Genomic DNA, 15,870 nt, shown 5'->3' on the forward strand with positions numbered 1-15,870 from the left:
GCTGGCGGGACAGGTCCTTTACTCCAGCACTGCCTGATGCTGCCTGACCCACTGAGTTTCTCCAGCACTTTGTGTTATATGCAAGATTCAGCAGCTGCAGTTCCTTGTGCCCTTACTTTACAGAACAATATTGATAACATTTTGTTCTGATAAGCATGATAATCTGGACACTTTCAAATTTCAATCTCCCAACATTTCAAGTCACTTGTGGAGAAACAAAGAACTCCGGATGCTGGTATCTGCACAAAGTGCTGGAGCAACTCAGCAGGTCAGGCAGCATCTCTGGAGAAAGGCCTCCTATCCATGTCGCCTACCCAGTTCTCCAGAGAATTTGCCCGACCTGCTGAGTTACTCAAGCACTTGAGTTTACAGCGCGGAAACAGACGCATTGCCTCATCGAGTCCACGGCGACCAGCGTTCTCCGTACACTACCCTACACACACTAGGGACAATTTATATTTATACCAAGCCAATTAACCTACAAACATGTACGTCTTTGGAGTGTGGGAGGAAACTGGAGATCCCGGAGAAAACCCACGCAGTTCACGGGGAGAAAGTGCAAACTCCGTACAGACTGCACCCGTGGTCAGGATGGAACCCGGGTCTCTGACGCTGTAAGGCATCAACTCTACTGCAGCACCATTGTGGCGTCAAGACACTGTTGTTTTTAGATGCACAATAACGTTCCTTCTACGTAAGCTCAACAATGTATCACATCCTCTCTGCATTAAGCTCAGTACATGCCTATTGGTGCTGTTTTTGTTCCATTTCTCACAGTAGATGATATTATAAATTTAACATTAATATAAAGGGGGGAAAAAGTGATCTTTCGGTCCTTGCTGATGAAGAACAGAGATGAGATCCTTGAAAGCATACCTCACTTAAATCCCTTACAATCAATATACTTCCATCAGCCAAGCCTGAAGGTATAATGATCTGGATAGTTTTAGGTTCTATTCTGAGCATGTTGACTAGTTGGAAACTGGAGCGGCAGTAAAATGAGTGCATGTTGCACTCCTGGTTGGGTGAAACTGCAACTGCCTGCCAACACTTATTATCGTGACATGTACGTGAATGGGGAAAGTTACCGGAAGATAATTAGCATCTGTGGAACTCTCGCTACTCGTCAACATCTTCAGAAGGAGACGAGCAAATGTTAAAATAAATGTCGTCAAACTGAATGAGGTAATCACCACCTTGGCGCATAACAAGGTCCAATTCGGTGGTGCATCTATTAAAAAAAGATTGGCAAGTTTTGAAACTAATTGTATCATGGCTCTGAACCTACCAACCATCTGTGACTGTCACACTGATTTAGAAGAATGCTTGAATGTTGCTAACAATATCGCAATCCCTGGGATAATTGCCAAAGTTGTTATCCCTACTTCAGTGAAATGGTGTGGCAATGAAATCCGATGTTTTATTAACCTGGAACTTTATGGGGCAGTCACTAAGGTCATCACAAGGCCAGAATTGTTCACTCAGTAACATATTATACCCTTTATCCTGTGTCTCTGCACTGTGGAAGACTTGATTGTAATCATGCACAGCTTTCACTGACTGATAACACTAAACAAAATGTTTTTCACTGTGCCTCAGTACAAGTGACAATAATAAAAACTAAACTAAAATGAACCAGGATGGGGGAAAAAAAGGCTTTCCATGTCAATGAGGAAAACCTGCAATGGTGCATCCAAACAAAATATCTTTATAATTAAGTCCACATTTGGACGGCAAGGTGGAGCAGCGGTAGAGGTGTTGCCTCACAGCGCTTGCAGCATCGGAGACCCAGGTTCGATGTCGACTACGGGTGCTGTCTGTATGGAGTTTGCATGTTCTCCCCGTGACCGCGTGGGTTTTCTCCGGGATCTTCAGTTTCCTCCTACACTCCAAAGACGTACAGCTATGTAGGTCAATTGGCTTGGTGTATTGTAAATTGTCGATAGTGTGTGCAGGATAGTGTTAACGTGTGCGGCGATCACTGGTCAGCAAGGACTCGGTGCGCCAAAGGGCTGGTGTCCGCGCTGCATCTCTAAACTAAAGATGGTTTTATCTGGTCAACAAATAAAGAAGCATTAAAATCCATGACTACCCTGAGGCTGGTACCTCGACCCTGAAGGCAGCAACAATGCTGGGACCTCATTTGTGGTACCTGCAGAAGTGGAGGTCCTAGTGATGGAGTCAGGCTAACTCACTGACTCACTGTGACCACTGGCCAAGGAGTGCAGGGAGTAAATGAGAAAGTGAGAAAACATGGAAATAATGTCATAAGGTCATGAGGTCATAAGTGATAGGAGTAGAATTAGGTCATTTGATCCATCAAATTACTCCGCCATTCAATCAAGGCTGATCTATCTCTCCCTCCTAAACCCATTCTCTGCCTTCTCCCCATAACCTCTGACACCTGTACTAATCAAAAATCTATCTACCTCTGCCTTAAAAATATCCACTGACTTGGCCTCCACAGCCTTCTGTGGCAATGAATTCCACAGATTTACCACGCTCTGACTAAATAAATTTCTCCTCATCTCCTTTAGGAAGTCAACAGATGATCGATGGTCAACATGGGCTGCAGGGCTTGCTTCCATGTTATATCTTTCACTCATTCGATCTTTTTGAATGGTGGACAAGAATCAATGAGCAGCGAGGCCCACTTTCAAACATTCGCAATTTGTTTAAACAACCAGGAGGACTGGTTAAAAGTTGAAGTGTAAAGAAATTGGGCACAATTTCAACGTTGTAAACTTTCATTAATTTTCTAAAATCTTGTGAAATTTTGATGACTACAGATATACAAATGTGCTTACAAGATGGCTACCCATGGCCATGGCTAAGTAAACAAAAAAAAGAGAAAATAAGACATTCTAATGGAAGTGTAAACACCAGAATTAATTCTCCTCATAAATCCAGATTCTCAGAGAATTTGGTTTATATATTTTTTGGGTGTATCTGCAAAAGTGCAAGACTACAAGAAATGCAGAATGCACATGGTAGTGTTTGGGCGAGAGAGTTAACAGTAGAAATAGAATTTATATCAATGAAAGGGAACCCAAAATGGTGGGATGCCCTGACTAAAGGGAATCAAAATATTTGCGTGGTTAAACAAATATTTTCAACAGTTTACAACATTGGCCTTGGTTTGTGGAAGCTGATAAAGAAAGAAGGTGCAGAGGGTAGTCATCTTACAAATGAGTGATATCATTATAATATCACAACAGAGGCTGCATTTTCATATATTATTTCATATTTTGATAAAGCGGACAGCAAGACTGTAATTATCTCAATTAAATTTGCTGGATATTACATTGTAGAAAATGCTAGTGTAAGGTGCTAACACAAACATGAGGAGAGGAACATGAGTATATTAACCTTTCATACCACAATCACAGGACAAAAAATCACTATGCTGGGAGTGTCCAGAACCAGGGGTCACAGTTTAAGAATAAGGGGTGGGCCATTTAGGATTGAGCTGAGGAAAAACATTTTCACCCAGAGAGTTGTGATTCTGTGGCATTCTCTGCCGTGGAAGGCAGTGGAGACTAATTCACTGGAAGTTTTCAAAAGAGAATTAGATTTAGATCTGAGGGCTAACGGAATCAAGGGATATGGGAAAAATAGTAGGAACGGGGTACTGATTCTGGACGATCAGCATGATCATATTGAATGGCGGTGCTGGCTCGAAGGGCCGAATGGCCTTCTCCTGCGCCTGTTTTTTATGTTTCTATGATTCTATGTATCTATAGGAAAGACCTACCTCCCAGTCGAGGACTGAAGCTTGCCATTGGGCCATCTTATCTATACTTTCCAACCTTCTTTTGCGCTCATTGATTTGTTGAGTCACGTTCCTCATGACTGCCAAAGCTGCAGCAACGTATCTGTAGTCACTGGAATAGAAGAGAAAAATGACATGAATAATTCATGAAACCAAATGGCAAAAAGAACCAGGTGCATGGAACTGCAATATGCTGGTTTGGATTCGGTAAATGTATCTTGACCCAAAACGTCTCTTGTCCTTGTTCTCCAGAGATGCTGCCTGATCTGCTGGGTTACTCCAGCACTTCATGTCTTATTTTGGCAAAATTACCTGATGGAAAGTGCAGAGACCTTTTAGTAAATGGAGCCATTATTATGAGCTGGGAACTCCCACTGGATCGGATTTGAAAGAAGATTCGGCAGTGAGAGGGCTGGCAGTCATAGACTTGGAAGAGAGTTGCTGAGCAGCTAAGTGCAGGGCCACATGGTGGCATGGCTGGTAGAACTGCTGCCTCACTTCGCCAGAGACCCGGGTTTTATTCTGACCTCGGGTGCTGTCCGTGTGGAGTTTGCTCGTTCTCCCTGCGGCCACGTGGGTTTCCTCTGGGCGCTCCAGTTTCCTACCACAGCGCAGAGGCGTGCGGATTTGTAGGTTAATGGTACGGTTTGCAAGGTTAACTTTGCCTGGGTTTCAACAACTAAGTTACAGAGATAGGTTGAATAAGTTAGGTCTTTATTCTCTGGAGCGCAGAAGGTTAAGGGGGGACCTGATAGAGGTCTTTAAAATGATGAGAGGAATAGACAGAGTTGATGTGGACAAGCTTTTCCCTTTGAGAATAGGGAAGATTCAAACAAGAGGACATGACTTCAGAATTAAGGGACAGAAGTTTAGGGGTAATATGAAGGGGAACTTCTTTACGCAGAGAGTGGTGGCGGTGTGGAATGAGCTCCCAGTGGAAGTGGTGGAGGCAGGTTCATTGGTATCATTTAAAAATAAATTGGATAGGCATATGGATGACAAGGGTATGGAGGGTTATGGTACGAGTGTAGGCAGGTGGGACTAAGGGGGAAAAAATTTGTTCGGCATGGACTTGTAGGGCCGAGATGGCCTGTTTCCATGCTGTAATTGTTATATGGTTATATGGTTAACTGTAAATTGCTGCGAGGGTGTAAGGAATGGACGAGAAATTGGGATAATGTAGGACTGGTGTGAATGGCTGATCGCTGTTCGATGTGAACTCAATGGGCCTGTTTCCATGAAGTATCTTCTAACTAAAGTAAAGAGGCTGAGGGGTGAGAGTGTCAGGAATTGCAATCAGGATCAGAGCCAAGGTGTGTCAGGGGTGTAAGGGGGGGTGGGGTTGGAGGTGGAGGTGGAGGTGGAGGTGGAGGTGGAGGTGGAGGGATCAGCAAACAAGTAGGGGACCATGAAATGGCAATAAATATTGGGCTCTACATTATTGGGTCGGGGTCATGTTGGAGGGAAGTCAGTGTCTGGAGGTTATCAAGGTGATAGGGCCAAGCAGGAGGAGATCAGTGGATGTGGATGTTGAGTGTATGCATGGGGCAATGGTGGTGGTTTCCATTGGCAGGGAAACATCAAAAGAGGTACACAATTCCTAGTTGTCAAGGGAATAACAACAATGGTCACTCCTAAGACATATAGTCTAATTTCCCCCAGAATAAGGGGCGACACAGTGATGCTCCCTTGCAGTGCCAGAGACCCAGGTTTGATCCTGACTACGGGTGCTGTCTGCATGGAGTTTCTCTCTGGAGAAAAGCAATATGCGATGTATCTTATTGGAATAGGAAAAGGCCTAGGCAGCGCTTTGGGATTAAGGATGGCTTTCTTCAGCTCTGGTTCTGTGGATTCTGAGCCAGCTGATGAGACTAATGTGGGACCCGCAGACTCTCCTACAGGTGAGGCAGGAGGTACTTGATGAGGTGGGCAGGTGGGTGGCTTGGGAGATGGTGCACTCCTTGCACGTAACTCATGCTCCCAACACATAAAGGAGAGGTTCTCAATGCAAAACCCAAAACCACCTAGACTGAGTCACTCATGTTCATAAGTGAAAGGAGTAGAATTAGGCCATTCGGCCCATCAGTCTACTCCGCCATCAATCATGGCTGATCTATCTCCCCCTCATAACCACATTCTCCTGCCTTCTCCACATAACCCCCGACCCCTGTACTAATCAAGAATCTATCTATCTCTGTCTTGAAAATATCCATCGACAGCCTCCTCAGCCTTCTGTGGCAATGAATTCCACAGAGTTACCACCCCCTGACTATAGAAATTCCTCCTCATGTCCTTCCTCAAGGAACGTCCTTTCAGTCTGAGGCCGTGACGTCTGGTCCTAGACTCTCCCACTAGTGGAAACATCCTCTCCACATCCACTCTATCCAGGGCTGAATGGATTGCATTTCATGAAATGGATTCTGCTTCATTCTTTCCCTTAATAGCTCCAGAGCTGTGAGGAAAGTTTAGGGGGCTCATGTTAAGAACAGTTACCACAGCACAGGCTGCATTTGAACCTGGGGTAAGCATTATAGAAACATAGAAAATAGGTGCAGGAGGAGGCCATTCAGCCCTTCGAGCCAGCACCACCATTCATTGTGATCATGGCTGATCGTCCCCTATCAATAACCCGTGCCTGCCTTCTCCCCATATCCCTTCACTAGCCCCTAGAGCTCTATTATGTAGCATGTGCCTTAACAGGGTACTGGATAACACACACCTGAATAGACCATTGAGAAATATCACCAGTTTATTTTAAAGAGGACAACTAAAACTAAGAATTATTTATTTGTGGACAATGTAAATGATCACATATTTCATCCTTATGTGACACCTTAGTTTGAAAGGCTTGTGCGGTTCCCTGAATAATTTTTGTGAATTAAAAACTAAGGAATATACATTTAACAAAACTGCAGGTATCATTAATTAACAGAAAATAACGGCATTGAGAGATAAATAACACCTAGATCTTTGTTGTTATCCTTTCACGGAGCTGATATTTCCCTCAGGGACCTTTGCCTAGTTCAGATTCAGAATCTTTGCTTATTAAATTCTTGATGGGTTTTTTTTGTCTGAGTTGGTATTTCAATCAGGACGACAAAAATAATCTTCATGCACCGCTGAGCGTCACTCCTTCACGATAATCAGACACGCTTCTCGACATCTTTGTCTCAACACTTCACCCACACACAGTTTGCAAAAATGTCTTCTGCTCTCAATCCCAGTGTGTGTTACGGTAGCTTAAAATTTCTTGTAGGGAACAATGAAGCACCTTTCCTTCAAATAATATTTTGATGTTAATTATGTGCCTGTCTCATCTGGTGAGGGATATCAACTGAAATGCTCATTGTTATGGGCAAGCCTGCCCCAGTTCACATCAAGAAAAGCAGGTCCAATTTCAGCGCATATCAAGCATAATTTACATGCAATAAAATTATGTCTACTACACGCAACATTACAAGAATTGGGCGGCACGGTGTACGTTCTCCCTATGACCACGTGGGTTTTCTCCGAGATCTTCCATTTCCTCCCAGACTCCAAAGACATTCAGGTTTGCAGGGTAATTGGCATGGTATAATTGTAAATTTCCCCTAGTGTGTGTAGGATGGTGTAAGTGGGTGGGAATCGCTGATTTGTGCGGACTCGCTGGGCCGAAGGTCCTGTTTCCGCACTGTATCTCTAAACCAGTGGTTCCCAACCTTTTTTTGGCTATGCCCCACCTAATCACCTCTAAAATCCTGATGCCCCCCTCCCCCCATGTGGTGATATATAATTCTTAACATTTAAAAAGTGAACTCCGTTTCAGCTGAAGAAGCTTAAAACGCCAATACCTTGGTTTAAACAAGCTTCAAAAGAACATGGCATCCATGAAAAAGAAAAATGAAATAAACAAAAGACAGTTAAAGTTCTGAGCAGGAAATTAAAAAATTGTAAAAAAAAAGAAAAAAACATAGGTGGTATTAAAATAATAATAGTGAGTAAAAAGAGTATTTGTGCTGTGACCTCTATATTAGAATAATCTCTTATTTTTAAGGGCGCTCAATTGCCCCCCTTAAAAATCAAATTGCCCCCCTGTGGGGCGTACGCCCCACGTTGGGAACCACTGCTCTAAACTAAACTAGTCTAAACGTGTTGCAGAAGTGTAATCTTTTATCCTGAATCGATTTCTGAGAGGTTACCTAATCAAGAGTAACTTTGTGCTGTGACCTCTTTTGGCAAAACGTATTTCGTGCAGGACGATCATACTGACTGATTGTGTTGGAAAGAACTGCAGATGCTGGTTTAAATGGAAGATAGACACAAAATGCTGAAGTAACTCAGCGGGCCTGGCAGCATCTCTGGAGAGAAGGAATGGGTGACGTTTCGGGTTGAGACCCTTCTTCAAACTGACTGATTGATTGGTTGATTGAAAGGTGCAGCATGGAAACATGTTCTTCAGCCCATCAAGGTTACACCAACCATCTGTTCATACTAGTTCTATGTTATCTCAATTTCCCATCCACTCACCACATACTCGGGGTAATATATATTTTTCCAATTCCAAGATGGCGCCCAAGCCAAACGACACTCTGCTTGCTGGTCCCAGAAGTGGATTTGCAATCACTCATTACAATCATTCCACCTTTTTAAACCTCTACTTCAACAGCAAATTTTGGACTAAACGTTATTCCCTTTATCCTGTATCTGTGCACTGTGGACGACTCAATTGTAATTATGTAAGGTCTTTCCGCTGACTAGTTATCATGCAACAAAAAGCTTTTCACTGTACCTCGGTACACGTAACAATAAACTAAACTCAAACTAACTAAACTCAAACCAATTAAACTTAATTAACTCACAAATCCGCAAGTCACTGGGATGTGGGAGGAAACTGGGGCACCTGGAGAAAATCCACGCAGTCACAGGAAGAGCGTGCAATCTCCATACAGGCAGCACCCGTGGTCAGGATCGAACCCGGGCCTCTGGCGCTGTAAGGCAGCACTTCCACCGCAAGTTGTTAATCCCTGGCTTAGATTTTCGACAGGGCACATTCTCAAGTTGGCTTGTGTATCTGTGTGATTCACATATTAGACGCTCTTCAAACTGTGGCGTCCTGCTTGTGGAACATTGTTGCCTGACCCGCTGGGTTACTCCAGCATTTTGTGTCTATTTTCGGACTGACTAGGTAGCTGAGCCCTTCCACCATTCAAACAGTTCTAGGAAGGCAATCATTATTTCCACCACTTCCCACCTGCAGCAACCATGGGTCAAAAGGACACAGAGTGTTGGAGAAACTCAGAGGCTCAGGCAGCATATCTGGAGTTGGCACAGTTTTAGGCCGATAGCCTTTCTTTAGCTTAATTTAGAAATACAGCACGGCCCTTCGGCCCACCGAGTCCACGCCAACCAGCAATCCCCACACACCAACACTATCCTAAACACCAGGAACAATTTACAATTTACAGAAGCCAAATTAACCTACAAACCTGCACGTCTCTGTAATGTGGGGGGAAACCGGAGCACCAGGAGAAAGCCCACGCGGTCACGGGGAGAACGTACAAATTCCGGACGGATAGTACCCTTAGTCAGATCGAACCTGGGTCTCTGACGCTGCAAGGTAGCAACTCTACCGCTGCGCCTCCGTGCCACCCCTCTAATTTTAACCATGCTCTCTCTGACCTCGATGAAATCCTGCCCTATTGGTCGTGGCCCTTCACAGTGAATGCTGAACATGACAAACTAATGCTGGCAAACAACTCTGACTAACAAAGGATTCTTATTTACACAAACAAGACGATGCAGGATGAGGGAAAATAAACACAGAAGTCGTAGATATAAATTTTAAAATTGGAAGTCCTGTTGTTTGTCAATTTTCAGTGTTTGATCATTCTCAGTCGAGGACAGGAACACACTTTAAATGCTAAATGTTGATCCCTTGTCCAGCTTAAAATGCAACCAAGCATATTCAGGCCAAAAATAGTTTACACTTTTACAAAGCTTCATTGAAAATTGATGAGAATTGAATATTGACAGCTCAGATTACTAGATATAATTAGCCATTATATTTCAAGTCAAAATGACAGCTAATGCATTAAAATGAGCAGCTGGAGCTGGAGCTGCAATCTGAATACCACTTGTATTTTTGTCGTCTGTAGAAGACGTCTGACCCAAGGCGTCAGCAATTCCTTTTCTGCAGAGATGCTGTCTGACCCGCTGAGTAAATCCAGCATTTTTGTGTACATTCGATTTTCCAGCATCTGCAGTTCCTTCTTAGACAAAAATGCTAACTGGTCATTTTTTTTCTGCTTGATTGTTAAAGTCATCACCTTATCCAGATTGCAGAGAAACACCAATAAAGGAATTCTACACTTAGCCTAATTTTAAATTGGCATTTGCAATCACGAATGCAACAATTCATTGACTTTCTAGTAACAGCCACTAACATCACTTGAGCTGTTCCCTTCAAAATTCATAATAATGAACAAAGCCTCAAAAGATCATCAGTTTTCCGACTGACGACACAGAGTAAATACAAGGAAATGCAGGTGCTGGTTTACACAAAAGGACACAAAGGTGCTGGAGTAACTCAGTGGTTCAGGCGGCAACTCTGGAGAACATGGATAGCTGACGTTTCGGGTCAGGACACTTTACCGGGATCGAACCCAGGTCTCTGGCGTTGTAAGGCAGCAACTCTGCCACTGTGCCACACTAGGGTCACTTTTGCAGAAGCCAAATGATCTACAAACCTTAGGAATGTGGGAGGAAACCAGAGCAACCGGAGAAAACCCACGCGGTCCCAGAGAGAAGGTACAAACTCCGTACAGACTGTACCCGTAGTCAGGATCAAACCGGAGTCCCTGGAGCCGTACAGTAACAACTCTATCGCTGTGTCACTGTGCCGCTCCTTGTATTATGTTTGACACGGACATTGTGAGCCAAAGGGCCTGTTCCTTTGCTGTTCTTTTCTATAGATAAACACAAAGTGCTGGAGTAACTCAATGGGACAGGCAGCATCTCTGGAGAAATGGGATGGATGACGTTCGGGACGGGACCCTTCTTCAGACTCGACCCGAAACATCACCCATCCATCCTTTCTCTCCAGAGATGCTGCCTGACATGGTGTGTTACTCCAGCACTTATCTATGGTCTAAACCAGCATCTGCAGTTCTTTGTTTCTGCATTCTGTGCTTTTCTATGTTCTAAATGAATAGCCCTGTGATATTCTCAAACATCCGTACCCTGATCTCTCCCTTCCTTAACCAATCTCTTTTCCATTGACTCCATCTACACCTCATGCTGCTTTGCAAGACCACCAGCATAATCAAAGATGAGTCTCACCCCGGTCACTCCCTCTTCTCCTCTCTCCCATCAGGCAAGAGGTACAGGAGAGTAAAAAAGCACACCTCCAGATTCAGGGACAGTTTCTTCCCAGCTGTTATCAGGCAACTGAACCATCCTACCAACAACGAGAGAGCAGTCCTGAACTATGATCTACCTCATAGGAGATCATCGGGCTATACTTGTTCGGACTTTACTGGACTTTATCTTGCACTAAATCTCCTTCACGTTATTCCCTTTATCATATATCTGTACACTGTAGATGGCTCGATTGTAACAATGTATTGTCTTTCCGCTGACTGGTTATCATGCACCAAAAGCTTTTCACTGTACCTCGATACATTTGATAATAAACTAATGAAACTAAACTGAAAAGATAAAGGAAAAAACTGCAATTGCTGGCTTACACTGAAGATAGACACGAAATACTGGAGTAACTCAGTAGGTCAGACAGCATCTCTGGAGAAAAGGAATAGGTGACGTTTCAGGTCGAGACCCTTCTTCAGACAGTCATAGAGTCATACAGCATGGAAACCCCAGGCCTTTTGCCCCAACTTGTCCACACCGACCCACAAGACCCATCTACACTGGTCCCAGCTGCCTGCGTTTGGCCTTCTAAACCTGTCCTGTCCATGTACCTGTCTTAAACATTGTGATACCACCTGCCCTCAACTACCTGCTCCAGCAGCTCGTTCCATACACCCCCCCCCCCCCCCATCCCCCCGACTCCCCCCCCCATCCCCCCCCCCCCCCCCCCCCTCACCTTAAAAGTCAGAGAGAGAGGAATTGAGGGATGATGAATTGAGGGATGTGGAATTCTCTGCCACAGAAGGTAGTTGAGGCCAGTTCATTGGCTACATTTAAGAGGGAGTTAGATGTGGCCCTTGTGGCTAAAGAGATCAGGGGGCATGGAGAGAAGGCAGGTATGGGATACTGAGTTGGATGATCAGCCATGATCATATTGAATGGTGGTGCAGGTTCGAAGGGCCGAATGGCCTACTCCTGCACCTATTTTCTATGTTTCTATGAACTAACATGGCATTGGGTGTAAAACCTTGGCCTCCCAGTCCTTACCTGTGTTCCAGTGCAGTGTACTTGAGTAATTCAGCGAGCTGTAGTGGATATTTGCAGATCTTCTGCACGGGAGTGAGGAGAAAACCATCGATGGCAATGTCGATCATTTGCTGCAGGAGACGGCAGGCCTCGAAGAAATGCTGATACCTGCCATCCTTCATCAGCTTGGAGAGCTCCATGCAGGCGTCAAGATGATTATTACAGTACTCTGAGTAAATCCAAAATCCATCTTGCTGTAAGTGAAGACAACAAATAGAGATGAGATGCACAGAAAAAGGCAGATAAACAGATTTTTGAGCTGACAGAATACTTTAGGAGTAGGCACGGATGACTGGACTGCGCTCAGAATAAATCAAATAATAAATCGATCCTTTATTTCCAGTCTGCAACCTACACTTGGTTAAAGTATCTCCCTACTACACTTTTGGATGTTTAGTATTTTTATTTTAGTTTAGTTTAGTTTAGTTTAGCGCCACAGACCCTTCGGACCAGCGATCCGCATTGACCAGTGATCCCCACACGTCAGCACTACCCTACACACATTAGGGCCAATTACTACATTTACGCCAAGCCAATTAACCGACAAACCTGTACATTTTTGGAGTGTGGGAGGAAACCGAAGATCTCGGAGAAAACCCACGCGGGTCACGGGGAGAACGTACCAACTCCGTGCAGACAAGCGCCCGTAGTCAGGATTGAACCCGGGGTCACCGGTGCTGTAAAGCCCCTGTCCCACTTAGGAAACCTCTGGAGACTTTGCGCCCCACCCAAGGTTTCCGTGCGGTTCCCGGAGGTTGCTGGTGGTTGCAGGTAGTGGAAGCAGGTAGGGAGACTGACAAAAAATCTCCGGGAACCGCACGGAAACCTTGGGTGGGGCGCAAAGTCTCCAGAGGTTTCCGTTCAGGTTTTCTAAGTGGGACAGGGGCATAAGGCAGCAACTCTACCGCTGAGCCACAGATATGATGCCGTTAACCAAGAGTCAGTGGCTGCATGTTTGCTTCAACAGGTTGGAGGTTGAAGCCCAACTCTCAATAGATAAACATAAAGGCCAGGCTGACAAATCCCTTTGATGGCTGTGAGAATGCGGCACAGACAAGACGTTCTGTCTTTAGAGTGAGTTGCTAAACCAAGGCTCTCTGGTGGATGTAGGACAATAGACAATAGACAATAGGTGCAGGAGTAGGCCATTTGGCCCTTCAAGCCAGCACTGCCATTCAATGTGATCCTGCCTTCTCCCCCCATATCCCCTGACTCCGCTATCTTTAAGAGCCCTACCTAGCTCTCCCTTGAAAATATCCAGGGAATATCCAGAGTATCCAGAGAGGCCCCGCAGAATTATGTGGAGTGGAGTTGAAATTCTTCTCGTGCAAAATTGGGTAGACACACACAGAGTCTCTTGTTCAGAGTAGGGGAATCAAGAACCACAGGTTTAAGGTGAGGGGAGAAAGATTTAACGGGAACCTGAGTGGTAACCTTTTCACACAGAGGGTGGGGGGTGTATGAAATGAGCTGCCAGTGGAGGCAATGCTTAAGAAACATTTAGACAGGTATATGGATGGATAGGTTAGAGGGATATGGGCCAAACGCAGGTGGTGGCACTAATGTCTCGACCCAAAACGTCACCCATTCCTTCTCTCCAGATGCTGCCTGCCCCGCCTAGTTACTCCAGCAGTTTGTGTCTACCTGTAGATGGGACATGTTGGGTGGTGTGGGCAAGTTGAGCCGAAGGGCCTGTTTTCGTGCTGTATGACTCCATGCTCCTCCCAATACCTATTTATAACCATTATCACAACAACAAATAATGGAGTCATGGTCACCATGCTCTTTCTGGGACAGAGGAAATGGGCGACATTTCACATCAAGACCATTCTTCATACTGAGGTGTAGAGAGAAGAAAACTGGAAAGAAGAGGAGGGATTGGAGCATAATCTGGTAAGTGGCTGAAGTGCTGGAGTAACTCAGTTGGTCAGGCAGCATCTCCAGAATTACTCTCGCAATATACTATATCGTTAATAATTCGATATCTTCCTTATTTGAAGCGGCAGAATGATGTTAAGGAAGAAACTAAGTTTGACCAATAATGTCAGTTATACAGAGCCCTAGTGAGACCACACTTGGAATATTGTGCGCAGTTTTGGTCCCCCTAATTTGAGGAAGGACATTCTTGCTATTGAGAGAGTGCAGCGTAGGTTTTAGAAGGTTAATTCCCGGGATGGCGGGACTGCCATATGCTGAGAGAATGGAGCAGCTGGGCTTGTACACTCTGGAATTTAGAAGGATGAGGGGGTATCTCATTGAAACATATAAGAATGTTAAGGGCTTGGGCACACTAGAGGCAGGAAACATGTTCCCGATGTTGGGGGAGTCCAGAACCAGGGGCCACAGTTTAAGAATGAGGAGTAAGCCATTTAGAACAGAGAGGAGGAAACACTTTTTCTCACAGAGAGTGGTGAGTCTGTGGAATTCTCCGCCTCAGGGCGGTGGAGGCAGGTTCTCTGGATGCTTTCAAGAGAGAGCTAGATAGGGCTCTTTAAAATAGCGGAGTCAGGGGATATGGGTAGAGGCAGGAACGGGGGTACTGATTGGGGGATGATCAGCCATGATCACATTGAATGGCGGTGCTGGCTCGAAGGGCCAAAAGGCCTACTCCTGCACCTATTGTCTATTGTCTATTGTCATTGATTGATGTTGCATAGATAAAGCAATAATGTAAAACAATTTAAATATACTTTGGGCTGAATTTGTGATGGGTAATATTTCTAATGAATTTGAGATGGCTTCATCGATCAAAAGGGTTACAATTTTCATGAATATAAGCAGCCAGAGAATCATTTTGTGCAATAACTATAAAATAAAGCATAGCATCATTTGAATACCTTGGTAATTTATTACACTGCGGTAATAGAACATGTCAAACTAAAGGACAAGAACGATTTCATGAGGAAAATCCAAATGACAATAAAGTCGAACAGAATTTTCACTTACATGCTCTAAGAAGCAAGGTCCAATTTCACTCATATGAGGATCCTCCTTGTTATACTGCTTCTCCAGGTCTCTGACAAAACTCATCTGAAATCTATAAATGTCTTCAATATTTCCAAAAATGACTTTCAGCTGTTCATCGCTAAACATGTCCCTGCGTTTCTTGCACTGTTTTAGGTACCCCTAAAACAAAACAGAAATCGTTATATGTGTGTGTGGAAAACAGGATTTGCATATTGGAGTAAATTAGATCAAAATAATGATGGATTGGTAATAAATCACCCATTCTCTATTCAATCAATTCTCCTTCCATGCATGTCGTTTTTTACATACAAATTAACATCTGGATAACAAACAAGGGCAAGGAATCTCATGATAGGTACAGAACAGGGTGGCAAGGTGGCACAGCAGTAAACTTGCTGCCTTACAGCACCAGAGACCTGGGTTCGATCCTGACTACGGGTGCTATCTGTATGGAGTTTGTTCGTTCTCCCTGTGACTGTGTGGGTTTTCTCCGGGTGCTCCGGTTTACTCCCACACTACAAAGACATACAGGTTTGTAGGTTAATTGGCTTTGGAAAAAAATTGTAAATTGTCCCTAGTGTGTAGGTTAGTGCTAGTGTACGGGGATTGCTGGTGGGTGTGGACTCGGTGGGCCATAGAGCCTGTTTCCGCTTTGTATCTCTAAAGTAAACAAAACTAAGGAAATGGGTCTGCCTGGAGAA

The 15,870-nt window shown here is 44.4% G+C and overlaps 1 protein-coding gene across 5 annotated transcripts in view; it reads right to left on the reverse strand.

Moving 5' to 3' along the window:
• arhgef9a (Cdc42 guanine nucleotide exchange factor (GEF) 9a) overlaps positions 1 to 15,870 on the reverse strand; it is a 270,953-nt gene that overhangs the window by 90,157 nt on the left and 164,926 nt on the right. For all 5 annotated transcript variants that reach the window (XM_055643574.1, XM_055643577.1, XM_055643576.1 and 2 more), the window contains 3 exons: positions 15,149 to 15,328; positions 12,164 to 12,396; positions 3,755 to 3,884 (listed from right to left, as the gene is read on the reverse strand). In XM_055643574.1, the coding sequence (XP_055499549.1) occupies positions 3,755 to 3,884; positions 12,164 to 12,396; positions 15,149 to 15,328 (543 nt within the window). The remainder of the gene's footprint in view (positions 1 to 3,754; positions 3,885 to 12,163; positions 12,397 to 15,148; positions 15,329 to 15,870) is intronic.

Source organism: Leucoraja erinacea, chromosome 12 (assembly GCF_028641065.1).
Source record: "Leucoraja erinacea ecotype New England chromosome 12, Leri_hhj_1, whole genome shotgun sequence".
In the NCBI taxonomy this organism is placed as follows: Eukaryota; Metazoa; Chordata; class Chondrichthyes; order Rajiformes; family Rajidae; genus Leucoraja; species Leucoraja erinaceus.